The sequence below is a fragment of the Chrysemys picta genome, chromosome 4 (assembly GCF_011386835.1).
Source record: "Chrysemys picta bellii isolate R12L10 chromosome 4, ASM1138683v2, whole genome shotgun sequence".
Classification (NCBI taxonomy): domain Eukaryota; kingdom Metazoa; phylum Chordata; order Testudines; family Emydidae; genus Chrysemys; species Chrysemys picta.
The window spans coordinates 91,295,161-91,310,336 of record NC_088794.1 but is presented as its reverse complement, the minus strand read 5'-3'; the positions used below and the strand labels follow the sequence as shown (position 1 = coordinate 91,310,336).

General features: G+C 52.9%; 1 protein-coding gene across 10 annotated transcripts in view; it reads right to left on the bottom strand.

Moving 5' to 3' along the window:
* PAPLN (papilin, proteoglycan like sulfated glycoprotein) overlaps positions 1–15,176 on the bottom strand; it is an 89,859-nt gene that overhangs the window by 16,132 nt on the left and 58,551 nt on the right. For all 10 annotated transcript variants that reach the window (XM_065592977.1, XM_065592978.1, XM_065592981.1 and 7 more), the window contains 8 exons: positions 11,727–11,934; positions 7,491–7,667; positions 6,161–6,317; positions 4,774–4,860; positions 3,404–3,674; positions 3,152–3,269; positions 2,236–2,365; positions 131–845 (listed from right to left, as the gene is read on the bottom strand). In XM_065592977.1, coding sequence (XP_065449049.1) covers positions 131–845; positions 2,236–2,365; positions 3,152–3,269; positions 3,404–3,674; positions 4,774–4,860; positions 6,161–6,317; positions 7,491–7,667; positions 11,727–11,934 — 1,863 coding nt within the window. The remainder of the gene's footprint in view (positions 1–130; positions 846–2,235; positions 2,366–3,151; positions 3,270–3,403; positions 3,675–4,773; positions 4,861–6,160; positions 6,318–7,490; positions 7,668–11,726; positions 11,935–15,176) is intronic.

Below are 15,176 nucleotides of genomic sequence, written 5' to 3'. Positions count from 1 at the left end.
CACTATTGTAAGTAATCTGTAGTGGGACATTTCAGGAGAGTGAGTTAGTTGTGGATTGGAAAACATTTCCCCCTGTAGAAGATGGCACTCGGTGCTTCAGTATCACAGTGGGGTAGTATAAAAGCGTCACCTGTACAAGCTTCGCTGCAAGGTGGAACCTGGTGAGGTTCGATGCCCAAGTCCATCCTCCCCAGGAGTGTCTGCTCCAGAGGGACTCCGCCACTGCTCATGTTCATGCTGCACCACCTGCCCATTGACAGTTAGCTGCCTCTCCGAGTGCCCAGACACCATTGTTTCCCCTCTCCCATGCAGCTCGCTTGATTGGTCCGTCCTCCTTTCCCCATGAGCTGCAGAGTGATGAGAGCCCAAGCGCTGGTTAACCAATGTGCCACTCCTCTGTGAAGACTCTGGCAGTATATCCACATTCATGGTCCTTCTCCAGCCATTCTCCCTGTGGTGCAGCCCTGTGCCCTGCCATGCTGTATGGCTATCAGGCCCAGGTTGGGCAACGTGGAAAGACCCTCGTGTTCCTTCTCCTTGGCTATGACTCTCAGTTCCTCTTGCAGATGGCTGCGGGTGTCCTTGGGCTTCTCCCTCTCGTGGATGGGAGCCAGAGTGGATGTGCAAAGTCCCCCTGTGGTGCTGGTGCCCCACACTGCTTGTTCCCATGGAGCCTTGGCAGGCCCTCATGCATTCCTCCTCTGAGGCAAAGTTGTTTGTGTTACCATGGCAACCACCATACCAGAACCGGTTGCACTTGCCAACAGCAGTTACAAAGTACCAGCGAGTGGTCCAGTCTGTGCAGGGGCCCTGGGCACTGGGCAGCAGACACTTGACAGGATAAGCTACCAACAAACAGCAGAAAAGAAAGAGACCTGATTGTGAGAGTTGACTCCTGGAATCTCCTTTCTACTGAGCACATAGCCCTGATAGCTTCATCACCATGCTACCCAAGGCTGCTGTCCATGGAGGGAGAATTATCTCATGGGTAGCACACCCAGCTAGGCAGTAGGAGATTGGGGTTCGTTTCCTAACTCTGCCCTTGAGCAAGACACTCTCACCTCTCTGTGTCTCAGTTCCTTGTGTGTAAAATGGAGATAACACCGCCTACCTCCCAGGGGCTGCTGGTCTTCATTTAGGTTTTATAGCCCAGCACAGTGTTACACAATTGTGAGTTATTCTTGTTCTCTGGGGTTCCTGCTATAGGACTGGGGAGGGAGGGAGGGTATCATTCCAAGGTCATCCAGCCCGAGGCTTGGAACCAGAACTGGTCACAAAACCTAGGGTAACACAAGGTTCTCTGGACCCCACATGCTAGGACAGAGGAATAAATGTAACCCTGTGGCCCTATGAACCTTGGGTTTTCTGCTGGCTCACAGGCACTGTTCTGACTCCTAGAGCCATGATGCATCAGAGAAGCAGCTTCAGTTGCTACAGCCCAGATTATGGGTGGCCACTGTAGGGGTGTGGAGGAGTGAGCGAGAAGTTGTCCCTTCCCGGGGGTAGCTGGGCAGAAATGCTCCCTGTGGCTGTCCCTGTGCTCTGAGAAGGGGGTTGGGGAAGGTGATGTAATAGCACACTCCTGACACTACTCTGCCAAGTACAGCTGGTGTCCTGCGGGATCGAGCAGCTCTCTCCTAGAATGGGGCACACGGCACTCTCTCTCTCTCTGAGCTAAAGGAACAAAACTGAGTGACACAATTTCCCTGGAGCTCCTCCTGGGGCATCATGGCTCTGCAGTGCCCCCTACTCAGAGCTGTGGCTTAAATTCCTCAATTGAAGCGCTAAGTGACATGTTCGACCCCTAGTTATAGCCCTGAAACCATACTGGGGTCAATAGGCTTGTTTTTTTTTGGGGGGGGGATATGGCCCACTGATAATAGGATGATTCCTAGCTTGTCATGGATCAAGGCAAATGACGGGGGATCAATGCAAGCAGGGATGCATGAGTGAGTCTTGGCCTGCAGAGTGGCCCTTATGAGGAAGTCTTATAGACTCCAACAGAGATGAAATCAATAGTATTCTATAGGAAATTAATAGGGATTAATAGGAATTTCTCTAATGTTTTTTTTCCAACCATCATACAGAATCCTATTGCAGGGAGATTATTTTTATTACATTTTACAGGATAGGTGAAAAACCCTATACAAAACTTCACATTTTCTATTACATTCTGTAGGATTTTCCTTTCAGGGGAGGCACATTTCTAAAGCAGGAAGCCAAAACATCACTTACGTTGGCTGGGTCTGTTGAGGCATCCTTCCCCTTGAGGTCCTGAAGCTGAAGCGATGTTGTCATAGCAGCAGCCATACAAAGAACCTCGACACTCATCAGACGGGTTCTGCTGGGACAAAGCTTGGCTCGCCTTAGTGAAAGGAATTCAAAGGTTAACGTTACTGGGCAGCTACTTCTACAGCGTATGGTAATGGTATGGAAATGGTACGGTAATGGTATGGTAGTCATTATTCACTTAGGCTAGGTTAAAATGGGCAACTTTGAAGTGTGAAACTCTCTATATCTCCTAAGCCATCCAGCCCCTATTTGCATTTTGGCATGCCCCGCTAATCTGTTCTGGACCACGAATCACCTTGTTAGCCCAAAATGACTCTACACAGTTCCGGAACCTAGCATCTCCCACTGCAAAGACCTATCAACTTATATTCTCAGAGAAAAAAAATCACATCCAAGGTAGCCTCAGAATGGCAGGAACCATACATCAAACACAGGCACAACAATCAAATACTTCCCTCTCCACATGCAGTGCTGACGATTTCCGGTTGCCTCAAGAGAGGAAGTTTGGTTCAGTGTCCTACAATAAGGAATACTGAGTCCCTTCCCCAAACGAGGGTGCTCCACTCGTCAACCTGGCAGCACAAGCTGCAGCTGCCACTCCACCACCCAGACTCATGTCACGAAGGAATTCCACTGGGGCTCACTGAGCGGCAGCAGATAGGAATGTTGGCTTAGTGGGTGTCTAGCATCCTCCCTCTATCAATTGCCCAGAGTTATTGTCAGGAGACATAAAGGAAGAGCAGAACAGGAGCCAAAAACCTCAGTCTCCAGGGCCAGAGCCAAACCCTGAAAACAATGGGCTATTTCAACCAGATCTCAATATTATTAGCAAAAGGTTCTAGAGAGTTCTGGCACTTACCGTTGGGGAGGCTGCAGCGGGCCTGTTTCTGCTCACATAAACATCACTGTAATATTGTGTGCAACCCACATTGTTGGGGCCCTGAGCAGCTGATATTCCATTAGGGCAGCATCCATATCTGCAGGGAAAAGATAAAGGGTTTTAGCAAAATCTTTCTTATTTGAAACCCTGACCCAACAAATGCAGGCTGTAAACATCAACTCAGTCATAGAGGGTGGTTCCACCAGCCCAAACCCCACTGTTTCATCCAACCTGCTCCGATGGCACGTGCTGAAGGGGCAGCCTTGCCCAAAGGGGCCAGAAGCCGGAGTGTGACCATCTGAGCAGCAGCCATGAGGGCTCTGGCTGCAGTCCTGAGGGCCAGTCCCTGTGGCAATATCCTGATGGGAGCTGAACTGCCGGGACCGTGAAGAGCTTGAGTGGGATTCCCAACGAAGAGGCAAGAAGTTGGAGCTACGATCTTCACTGGGCTGGAGCTGGTGGTGTGTGGTGCTACCTTGGATTGTTCTTTCATTGCTATAAACTGAAAAGAAAAATCCTTAATGCATGCAGCCCATTTCAGGTGGGCATCAAAATCCAGTCTCTGTTTCCTCTGCCTCTGTTCAAAGCACATTGATAGATGAAAGGAGTCCTCTACCAGTCTGACTCTGAGGCCAGACTTGTTAACGTACATTTTTCACCTGGGAGAAAGTCACAGGAAACTTCCTGACTGAAGCTTTGGTTCCCATTCACAATGAATTCTGGTTCCTTAAGATTACTGTGCTACCAGATGACCTATTACCCTTAAGAAATGGTCTCTAACAAAATTCTTCCTGTCCTCCCACTAGTCCAGGTGACACCGTTATTTACATCATATGGGCAGTTTTGCCCCTCAAATATTCCTATTATAAAGTGACTGAGGGCAAGTGTTTAGCCGGTTTCTCAATACACAGGGACTGGCCTTTGAAGGAATGATGACCTTAGTGAAGAATGAATATGGCATCACTCACCTCAAATCACTTGCTGGCTACTCCGTTTCTTCTACCTACCCACCCAGCTCACTAACACACCTGAGATGCCCCCCACCTGTTTCACTTCCTCCTCCAAATGGGGGTTCCCTGTTCTCTCAGATTCTCTGGGTGTCTTTAGTTCCCATATATCTTTTGTATCAGCTACAGTAGTGGTTCAAAATTAGGCACTGGAGCTGCCAATGCAAGATTCTGGGACAGACTTGAAACCTAAAGATGCCTGCAGCACAAAACTGAGTGGAAACAGGGGAACTCTTCTAGAGATGAGATGGGGAGAAAGTCTGCAGGTGGTGAAGAAAGGTTTGGGACTGGCCTGCTGGCAAGGGACCATAGTAAACTTATTATTCTCCTGGCGACCTCTTAGACATGACTGCCAAGGAGGCACTCCGTTTACCCTATGCCTAATGCCGCCCATATCAAAGTCTAGGATTTATGCATACATATATACGTTCCTTTGTGAATTTGTATCTAGATACAACTCAATATAGATGTAAAAGGATCTGTAAATTGTTCCTCACCCTAGGATTCCTGGCAGCTCATGGAAACCACATAAAGAAAGGAAATAAAGAAAACAGTGAAGAGGACATCATAAAAGAAAACATAAAACCTCCAAACCTGTTGTGCCACTGTCCGGGTAGTAGCGGGTCAGCAAGTACTCTCGGCTGACGTCATAGCCTGTGGTATCCTGCATACTGGGAACCTCTGCAAAGAGATGGACAAATGACAGAATATAGGCAGTGGGTTGGACTAGTGAATACATGTGTCTGTATTCACCTGTGCCATGGGATTGGACAGGAGAAGAAATATTCAGATTGGGATAAAGTGTCCCCAGAATTATTCCAACTCCTGGGGGGACCAAGTGTGGGAGGAGCTTGGCATCATTCTCTGTCAACCTGCATAATCCACTGGCACATTCCTATAAGGCAAGAAGAGGGAGAGAAAGACCCTAGCCAAGTAACCAGATGACATGTTGAAACATGTCAAATTGTGGATCTGCCATGACACAGCTGTGGGCAGCAGCATCTCGGCAGCCTTTAGCTTTCAGGCCAGGAGGGTCAATATCCTAACTCTGGACAACAGAATCCATCTCTCACAGTGTGCCAAAAATTAATTGCCCAACAGGGGATAGTGAGACAGTAAGACGGATTAACAAAGATGCCTATGGTTAGCACTGCTAAGCAATGGTGAAACACTGTCTGCTCTGTCATGTGAGACTTCAGGTAACTAATTCTGGGGCCCATTTTTAGGCTGCTGTTGTTTGAAGCCAAGACTTGATAAATGAACCAATCAGGAGTGGGTCCTATGGCTTTGCGGGTGGAACCATAGCATTAATATGGCCAATAGGAGAGCTCAAAGCTCCTGAAGCCAATGAGGAGGTTTGTTTGCTCAGAGCATCCATGTTGATGGACAGCTTGGACTGGATGGAACATCAAAGCAATACCCCTAGTTCTGTGGTGACAGACCCATTAGGACAGGTTTTGGTACATTTGGTTTGATTCCCCTATATGGCTGGAGGGAGAAGTATGGGGAGCTAGTGTTTGTAATAACACCCTGGTCAGTGTGTTGGGTGCCCCCGTCTATACCTGATCCACAGAAGATGGGACTGTTACAGCCCCAGGCTACAGATCCATGCCCAAGCTGCAGAGACTCACACTTTCAGTTCTGGTGGTCCCTGATGCAATCCTCAGTGTCAGCCAAGACAGAGGCCATCAGACAGGTAAGGGAAATACAGGAATTAAAAGCATCAGTCTCAAAAGGGGCAGGCACTGGTGTTGCTCACATGCCTGATGAACATGTTTCAGACAGCACAGGTAGCAGGAACCCCACTCCAGGCACTGCGGGAAGATGGAGCAAACTAGCTGCTCTATGAAAGCTGCACAAATGGGTAGGCAAGGGGCAGAGGCCTCAAAACAATCAGCCCTGCTGGCATGGGATACTGGGAATTTTTATTCAAAAGCAGGAACATCCTAGGAAAATCCAGATGTCTAGTAATGTCACTTACGCTGTGGCAGATAGCAGGGCTGAATGTTGCAGCTTCCCAGCACAGCTGGGGTCTGTGGCTGGCTGGCCTTGCACGTCTCAGGGGGGTAGGATTTGGAATCACCATCAGCACAGATGACCTGGCGTGTTCGGATGCCTGAGTCGCAGCTCTTCGAACACTTGGGCAGAAAGATGAGGAGAGAGAGCAGGAAGACAGAACACAGTGATCCCATGAGCCTGGCATGCTGACCAGGAACATGGTTAGCAGCTGGCAAAACATGCCAGAGCATAGCCCATGGCAGCCTGCTGAATGACGGTATGACCAACATGAAAGTGTTGAACATGCCTAGGTGCAATTTGACCATTACTGGGGTCCAACAGCCGTGCTAGGCACAGTCCTAAAGTCCCCCTTCCCTGGGGCCAGGTACCAAATTACAATGGGGCTGACAACGGAGCAACCAGGTTTGATGGTTCTGGTAGCATAGCTGACTGGAATTGCCACCTTTGCTAGGAAGTAAGGTGGGGGTGGCAGGGAGGGATTGGCAGCAGCCAGGAATGAAGGCAAGGAAGTCAGGGAATGGGGAGTAAGTATCTACATAAAAACATCTGCTCCAGGAAGAAACTTCTCGCCTTTAATCAGATACAGGACATCATTTTCAAAATTAGGCACCCAAACCAAGCGCCCATTCCCTCATTTGGTTGGAATCCTATGCATCAGACAGAACCAGATTAAGGCATAAAGGCTCACCTAGCCTTGTTAAGACCCCATCCACATGGTGCCAGGAGCTGTGCTTAGCATCTTTTAAGCCAGTTCAGGGTAACTCAGCTGGCACAGATGGGGCAAAAATTCCTACTAGCTTTGGTGTTGATCCTGACCACAAGTCAGGCTAAACATAGTTTGGCCCTCTACCTAAATTTTAGGCAGACGACCCTCTGTTTAAACTGGGTTACCCTGAACCCTTTCAGAAACATACTTCAATTCACCAAACATGATGTCCAGCCCAATAGAGATGGAGTCTACCTCATACTCCGTCTGTCACATTCAAATGGGTAGCTGTGACGTTGATAGTGGTGTCACAGAAATGGGAATAATGAAGCAACAGGAGTGGATTGTTTCAGTGTATCAGCTGCATGCTGCCACAGTCACTGAAACGTTAATCCCCTCCGAGGGCTTGTTTTTGGAGCAGACACAAGCTGTGACAGTGAGCCATGGAGCTGATAACGAAGGAGTACGTGCTTCTGGCCTCAACAACCAACATGTGGACCGATTCACTCACAGCGCAATAGGTGAGAAACACTGCATGAGTACAAGTTAATTGATGAAGTGAGCACCATGAGGATACGACACTCACCAGGCCCCAGGCTCCAATGTGCCAACCAATTTTCTGGATGCAATTCTCCTTGCTGCAGGGCTGGCTGAGGAGTGGTTTAGGCTCAGTCAGGCAGGCAAAGTCTTGAGTCTGAGAGCCCAACTCGGTTCTGCAGGTGACGGTCCGGGTCTGAACGCCCTCTCCACAGCTAGCTGAGCACTGCAAGAAGGACCCTGATTGTTATAGGGAATGCAGCCAGATACCTCTACGTTTCCTGGCTCTGCTCCCCAATTTCAAACTAGATATCAGCTTTGAAAATGTACAGTATGAACAACCATCGGAGAAGCAGCCTAACGCGTATGTTACTGGGATGCCATCATTCTTAGGCTGTATAGGAGGCAGAGTAGCCTGACTGACAGGGCACTGGCCTGGGACTTGGGCTCTATTCCTGACTCTGCGACTAGCTTGCTAGATGACTTGGGCAAGTCACTTCACCTCTCAGTTTCCCCATCGATGAGGATACTGACCTCCTTTGTAAAGTGCTTTGAGATCTACTGATGCAAAGTGATACACACTAGGGTTACCACATTTTAATTTAAAAAAAGGAGGACACTCCACAGGGCCCCGGCCCCACCCCAACTCCGTCCCTTCCCCGCCCCAGCCCCACCCCAACTCCGCCCCTTCCCCAAAGTCCCCACCCCACTTCTGCCCCCTCCCCTGAACGCTCTGCCCCCTGCTCCTTCCCCTCCCCTGCTTCCTGCAAATCAAATGTTCGCGGGAAGCCTGAAACAGGGAGGCAGCAGGTAAGCTGGGGCTGGGGCACGGCCCAGTCCGGCCCCCCTGGCCAAGCAGCTCCCTCTGGTGGCCGGCCGGCCCAGGCCAAGAGGCTCTGGCCCCGGCATCTCCCGCCTGGCTCAGCTCAGGCCCTGGGGCGCCGGCCCCGGCCCGGCCCCGGCCCCCGGCCGAGCACCACCAGCCCTGGCCCCAGCCCCACACTGCCGGCCCCCGGCCCCACACCGCCGGCCCCCGGCCCCTGGCCCCGGCCCCCGGCCCCTGGCCCCGGCCAAGCACCGCCGGCCCCGCACAGCCGGCCCCGGCCGAGCACCGCCGGCGCCGGCCCCGGCCCCGGCCCCGGCCGAGCACCGCCGGCCCCGGCCCCGGCCCCGGCCCCGGCCGAGCACCCCCGGCCCCGGCCCCGGCCCCGGCCCCGGCCCCGGCCGAGCACCCCCGGCCCCGGCCCCGGCCCCGGCCCCGGCCGAGCACCGCCGGCCCCGGCCCCGGCCCCCGGCCCCGGCCGAGCACCGCCGGCCCCGGCCCCACACCGCCGGCCCCCGGCCCTGGCCCGAGCACCGCCGGCCCCCGGCCCTGGCCCGAGCACCGCCGGCCCCCGGCCGAGCACGGCCGGCCCCGGCCCCGGCCCCGGCCGAGCACGGCCAGCCCCGGCCCCGGCCCCGGCCCCCGGCCAGCCCCGGCCCCGGCCCCGGCCCCGGCCCCCGGCCGAGCACCGCCGGCCCCGGCCCCGGCCCCGGCCCCCGGCCGAGCACCGCCGGCCCCGGCCCCGGCCCCGGCCCCTGGCCGAGCACCGCCGGCCTCGGCCCCGGCCCCTGGCCGAGCACCGCCGGCCCCGGCCCCGGCCCCGGCCGAGCATCGCCGGCCCCCGGCCCCGCACTGCCGGCCCCCGGCCCCACACCGCCGGCCCCCGGCCCCGGCCCGAGCACGGCCGGCCCCGGCCGAGCACCGCCGGCCCCGGCCCCGCACTGCCGGCCCCCGGCCCCACACCGCCGGCCCCCGGCCCCGGCCCGAGCACGGCCGGCCCCGGCCCCGGCCGAGCACGGCCGGCCCCGGCCCCGGCCCCCGCCGGCCCCGGCCCCGGCCCCCGGCCGAGCACCGCCGGCCCCGGCCGAGCACCGCCGGCCCCGGCCCCGGCCCCCGGCCGAGCACCGCCGGCCCCGGCCCCAGCCCCGGCCGAGCACGGCCGGCCGCGGCCCCGGCCCCGGCCCTGGCCCCCAGCCGAGCACCGCCGGCCCCGGCCCCGCACCGCCGGACCCGGCCCCGCACCGCCGGACCCTCCCTCCCTATTTTCCCGGACATGTCCGGCTTTTTGGGATTTCCTCCTGGACGTGGATTTGAGGCCCAAAAAGCTGGACGTGTCCGGGAAAATCCGGACGTATGGTAACCCTAATACACACAAGCTACAGGTTATTATGTTAGTGGTAAGGATTTCAGAGCAGGGAAGAGGACATAGGTTCTTGCATTGTCAAGATCCCGGGCCCAAAGACCTTGTCCCACTCAAGTGATCCACCTTCTGGCTCCTAATCTGTTTCTCCTGATGACAGAGAGAGAAGAGGAACTCTCTGTTTTTTCACAGGGTGGGGCTGTGTTGCGACCACTATGCTAGAAATTACATTTTATATATTTTTAGTGTTTTTCGATGCCACGTTCCTCTTTTAATTTCACTGTCATGATTCCTAGTATCCGAACCATTCTGGAATCTGTAGCAGTCTCCATATTTATATATATTTTTTGCCTCTTTCAGGACAAATGTAGAGTCCCGAATCTGTTTCAGGAATTGAAACGCCATGATGTTATGCCACACTGTCACCTTATGCCACTTTCACTCTATGCATCCGAAGAAGTGAGGTTTTTACTCACGAAAGCTTATGCCCAAATAAATCTGTTAGTCTTTAAGGTGCCACCAGACTCCTTGTTGTTTTTGTAGATACAGACTAACACGGCTACCCCCTGATACTTGACTGTCACCTTAGATTGTTCAACATCTTCATTAATGATCTGGATGATGGGAAGGATTGCACCCTCAGCAAGTTCGTGGATGACACTAAGCTGGGGGGAGAAGTAGATATGCTGGAGGGTAGGGATAGGGTCCAGAGTGGCCTAGACAAATTGGTGGATTGGGCCAAAAGAAATCTGATGAGGTTCAACAAGGACAAATGCGAGTACTGCACTTAGGATGGAAGAATCCCATGCACTGCTACAGGCTGGGGATTGATTGGCTAAGCGGCAGTTCTGCAGAAAAGGACGTGGGGATTACAGTGGACGAGAAGCTGGATATGAGTCAACAGTGTGCCCCTGTTGTCAAGAAGGCTAACAGCATATTGGGCTGCATTAGTAGAAGCATTGCCAGCAGATCGAGGGAAGTGATATTCCCCTCTATTTAGTACTGGTGAGGCCACATCTGGAGTACTGCGTCCATTTTTGCCCCCCATCCCCCACTACAGAAAGGATGTGGACATATTGGAGAGAGTCCAGCGGAAGGCAATGAAAACGATTAGGGGGCTGGGGCACATGACTTATGAGGAAAGGCAGAGGAACTGGGCTTATTTAGTCTGCAGAAGAGAAGAGTGAGGGGGGATTTGATAGCAGCCTTCAACTACCTGAAGGGGGGTTCCAAAGAGGATGGAGCAAGTCTGTTCTCAGTCTTGTCAGATGACAGAACAAGGAGCATTGTTCTCAAGTTGCAGTGGGGGAGGTCTAGGTTGGATATTATGAAAAACTATTTCACTAGTAGGGTGGTGAAGCACTGGAATGGGTTACCTAGGGAGGTGGTTGAATCTCCATCCTTAGAGGTTTCTAAGGCCCGGCTTGACAAACCCCTGGCTGGGATGATTTAGCTGGGGTTGTTCCTGCTTTGAGCAGGAGGTTGGACTAGATGACCTCCTGAGGTCTCTTCCAACTCTAATATTCTAGGATTCTATGGTGCTGTACCTTTTCAGGCAATGCAATGTCTCAACACAGCGATACAAATGTTGCCAGGCTGTACTGAATGTAAGTTCTGGAGAATAAATTTCAGCCCTGCACTGAAGATCGACTAGACAGGACTGAATAGGTGTCCTCCATCTCTCCTTTCTATGCTTCTAGGATTTCAAATGTCCTCCTCATTGGCAGGCCTGCATGCAAGTGGTTCAAAGAGTGCCCCCTTGTGGACACACAAATATACCCAGGCACCAACAATCCAACTCACAATATCATGTATGGGCTGAACTCTCCCCAGACATACAGCTTAGTGCAATGCCTTTGTAGATCAAGGAGCAAGGCAGATTTTGTCCTCCGTCTACACAGAGTATGTTCTACAAGTCCCTTTCTCTGCCCAATCTGCACAGGATCTAAGTCTGTTGCAGCCCTAGATGGAGAACCTGTCTCTTTAGCTCAAGCTGTAGCATTTCATACTTCTAGCTCTGAAGGTCCCTGGTTCAATCCCTGGTGTGCTAGCTCAGAGGGTGGTTGTCAGATATGTACCTTACATTCAATGTGTGAGCTCACCTCTGACCAGGGCCCTGTGCTCCACGTCGCACACTGTCGCATGTTGCAGGGCTGCGTGCTGCGGGGCTGCTCCGCAAAGGCCATGCACTTGGCATCATCCACCACCCCAGGGGCGCCTTGTCCATTGTTTGACATGCAGTAAACTGAGCGAGTTTGGGTACCTCCCCCGCAGGTGGCTGAGCAGACTCCCCACTCCCCGGTTTTCCAGCTGTAGGTAACAGAAAGCCGTCACAGAACCAATGAACAAAGAGGGCTAGCAAGGAAGTCTCTGTACTTAGGGCTTGCTGTATCACAGTTGGTGCCCAAAGGGCCAAGGTTAACCCTGAAATCCCCAGTTCAACCAGTTAGGGAAAAATCTCTTTTTGTGTTGTGACATCAGCAACAGAAAGAAAGGAAGCCACAAAGGGCCATCACAGCGTGACAGGACGTCACAGGGTCATATTTTTGTCTTCCACTCAAGAAAATTGGCGAAGGTGGCAATTTGACAGAATGCATAATACCTGCATGTCCAGGAGGCATCCATGAAAGTAACAGATGCCTACACAAGCTGACCATATATTAAGTGAGTTTCACCATAACAGTCTGTGTGGAACTGATCACCATTACATTACCAGAGTCAGAAACTCAAATGTAGCTGGAGTAAAGTTACAGGGGAGTTTAAACATGAACAATTGCTGCATAGCATAGGTGGGCAATGGGGCTGCGCTGTGGAACCAATCTGTGAGTGCAACCCACTTGGCGTTCTGACTGTGTGGGGACCCCTCAGGTCTGGTCTACTGTTAAAATTTAGACTGACCTAGTTATGTCACTCAGGGGTGTGAACAATTCATACTGAGTGGCATAGTTAAGCTGACCTAACCCCCAGTGTACATGAGGCTAGGTTGCTGGAAGAATTCTTCCTTTGACCTAGCTACCACCCCTCGGGGAGGTGGATTACTTACATCAATGGAAAAACCATGTCCATCGATGTAGGAAGTGTCTACAGCTGTGCCCCTGTAGTGCCCATAGCGTAGCCATGCCCTTAGAGCACCACTTTTATTTATTTATAAAAGGAAGAGTGACAAAAGGCATCTCTCCATCACACTAGGGCCCTATCCATGAAAACATCACATACAGGACTGCACAATAGAAGACTAGCAATGCAATCAGCCCGACCACTTAAACTCCAGCCACAAGCTACTGCATAGAGACAAACCAAAACCCCATTCTGTCTCAAAGCCAATTCTTAAAGTGTGGGTGGTGACCCCTTGCTGGCGCTCAGTGGACAGCTTCCTTGTCACATGGTGCTGGCTTAGGTCCTTATTTCCAACTGCTGACTTGCATTAAAAAAGGCTAAATATTCATTAGACAAACACTTTGTCATGTAAACAGTTGCAGTAGTTGCCACCAAGTTGGGAGGGGAGAGCTCCCCAAGATAATCCCACTGTTAGGATGAGGTCCACATTATGAAAGTTTGAAAACCCTTGTCTAACCCTTTCCACCCATGCTCCAACCCTATGCCTGGGAACACAGATGAGCCTTGCAGCATGCCTTGAAGGACAACAGAGGGGGTTATTTTGGACATAGGCACTGACTTCCTGGTTTCCCAGGGGGTGGTCGACCCCAGCTCCATCCCAGGTCCTGCCCCCCCCACTCCTTCCCCCAAGGCCCCACCCCTGCCCTGCCTCTTCCTGACCCCATTCCATTCTCTCCCCCAAGGGCGCCCCATAGACAACTGGTGCCTCCCCATACTGGGAGGCATGATCTAAAGGGGAGGTCACGTGTCCCCCTGGACAACCACCCCTCCGCGCCCAGCCCTGGGCCTCTGTGCTCTCCCTGCCACATGTTACCTGCAGGAAGGGGGCGCTCTGTCCTCCCGCTGTGCCTGGCCCCCCCCCCCAGCATGTCCTGCTGCTCTCCCCGGCAGGAGTGAGCCTGGGCAGGGAGCAGAAGGGATCCACTTCTAAAGTCGCCCCCTCCTGGTTGCTGCCCTGCAGCCCGCCAGCAGCCTGAGAGAGCCTGGCTGGGGAGGCGGCTTCTGCTCCCTGCCCAGACTCAGCCGCCAGGGACCGCAGCTGAGTGAGTTGGAAACGTGCCGGGAGGGGGGGCTCCAGCTCGCTCGTCCCCGATCCCTGGCACTCAAGCCCAGGCAGCCACCTCCCCAGCCAGGCTCTCTCAGGCAGCAACCAGCCCACCATGCTGCAGAGCAGTGTCCCAGCAGTCGGAAGGGTTTGGGCCCTTCCACTCCCCAGCATCTGGGGAAATCTCCCCTGACGTCACCCAGCCCCGCCTTCACCCCACCCCATTCCACCCTCTCCCCTGCCTCTTCCTGCCCCCCGCTCCTCCTCCTGCACACCGCCAAACAGTTGATCGCGGCAGGAGGAAGGTGCTGGGGGGATGGGGAGGAGCTGATTGGCGAGGCCCGCCGGGGGAGGAGGGGCTTGCCGATGGGTGCTCAGCACCCACTTTTTTTTTTCCATGGGTGCTCCAGCCCCAGAGCACCCACAGACTTGGTGCCTATGATTTTGGACCACAGTAGTGTGTGGAGCCCAAAGTCAGAGGTAGGGGGTGCTCATGGAGAACTTCCTGCTGTCAGCTACCTTCCAGTTAATCAAGTAAGCTCCAGCTAAAATAGCTCCACTGATTAGTCAAGAGGGCAGATATAATTTTTGCCATCTCCTTCTACTTGTTCCCCCAGCCTGTCATCATCACCTTCATCTTAACCAGACTGAGTCCTCAGCCCATCCTCCTCATTAACTCCACTAAGGGTCCCATACATTTACTGAGCAAGAGAAGCGACACAATAGAATCCTATACAAGAATGCCTTCAAGGTCAATGAGCAATTTCCCAATATAACTCTGGGTCCTCTCAGCCAGGAAGGAACACAGCCACTCAATTCCTACCTATGACTGTAGGTAGGGTGACCAGATGTCCTGATTTTATAGGGACAGTCCTGATTTTTGGGTCTCTCTTATATAGGCTCCTATTATGCCCCCACCCCCTGGCCCGATTTTGTACACTTGCTGTCTGGTTACCCTAACTGTAGACCAGTCATAAACAACTCACAGTCAACTGCAATTAAGGCAGTTGATAGATCTAATAGTATTAGTGTGGACACCTGATCATTCATTATCCATCAAGTTGTGTTTCCGTACCGTACACAAGTCTGCAACCAAACTGACAAGGGCCAAGGAGATCTGGGGCACCTAGATACTATAAGAGCATCTTGTTGCAACCTTTTCAGTTATCTTACCCAAAAGAGGGAAGATTAAAATGGTTAAATAATTGCTCATATTGTTAATGTCAAGCAATGGTTTCTTTTGCAAAGGGCATATGCAAGTGTCCTTCAAAGCAGATGGCAACTTGTGATCTTCAAAGGAGGCAATGACAATTTCCACCAACAATGGACCTACTTCTTCCCAAATGACCTTTAGCAAACAGGAGGGACATGGAGTTAAGTCACAGACTGT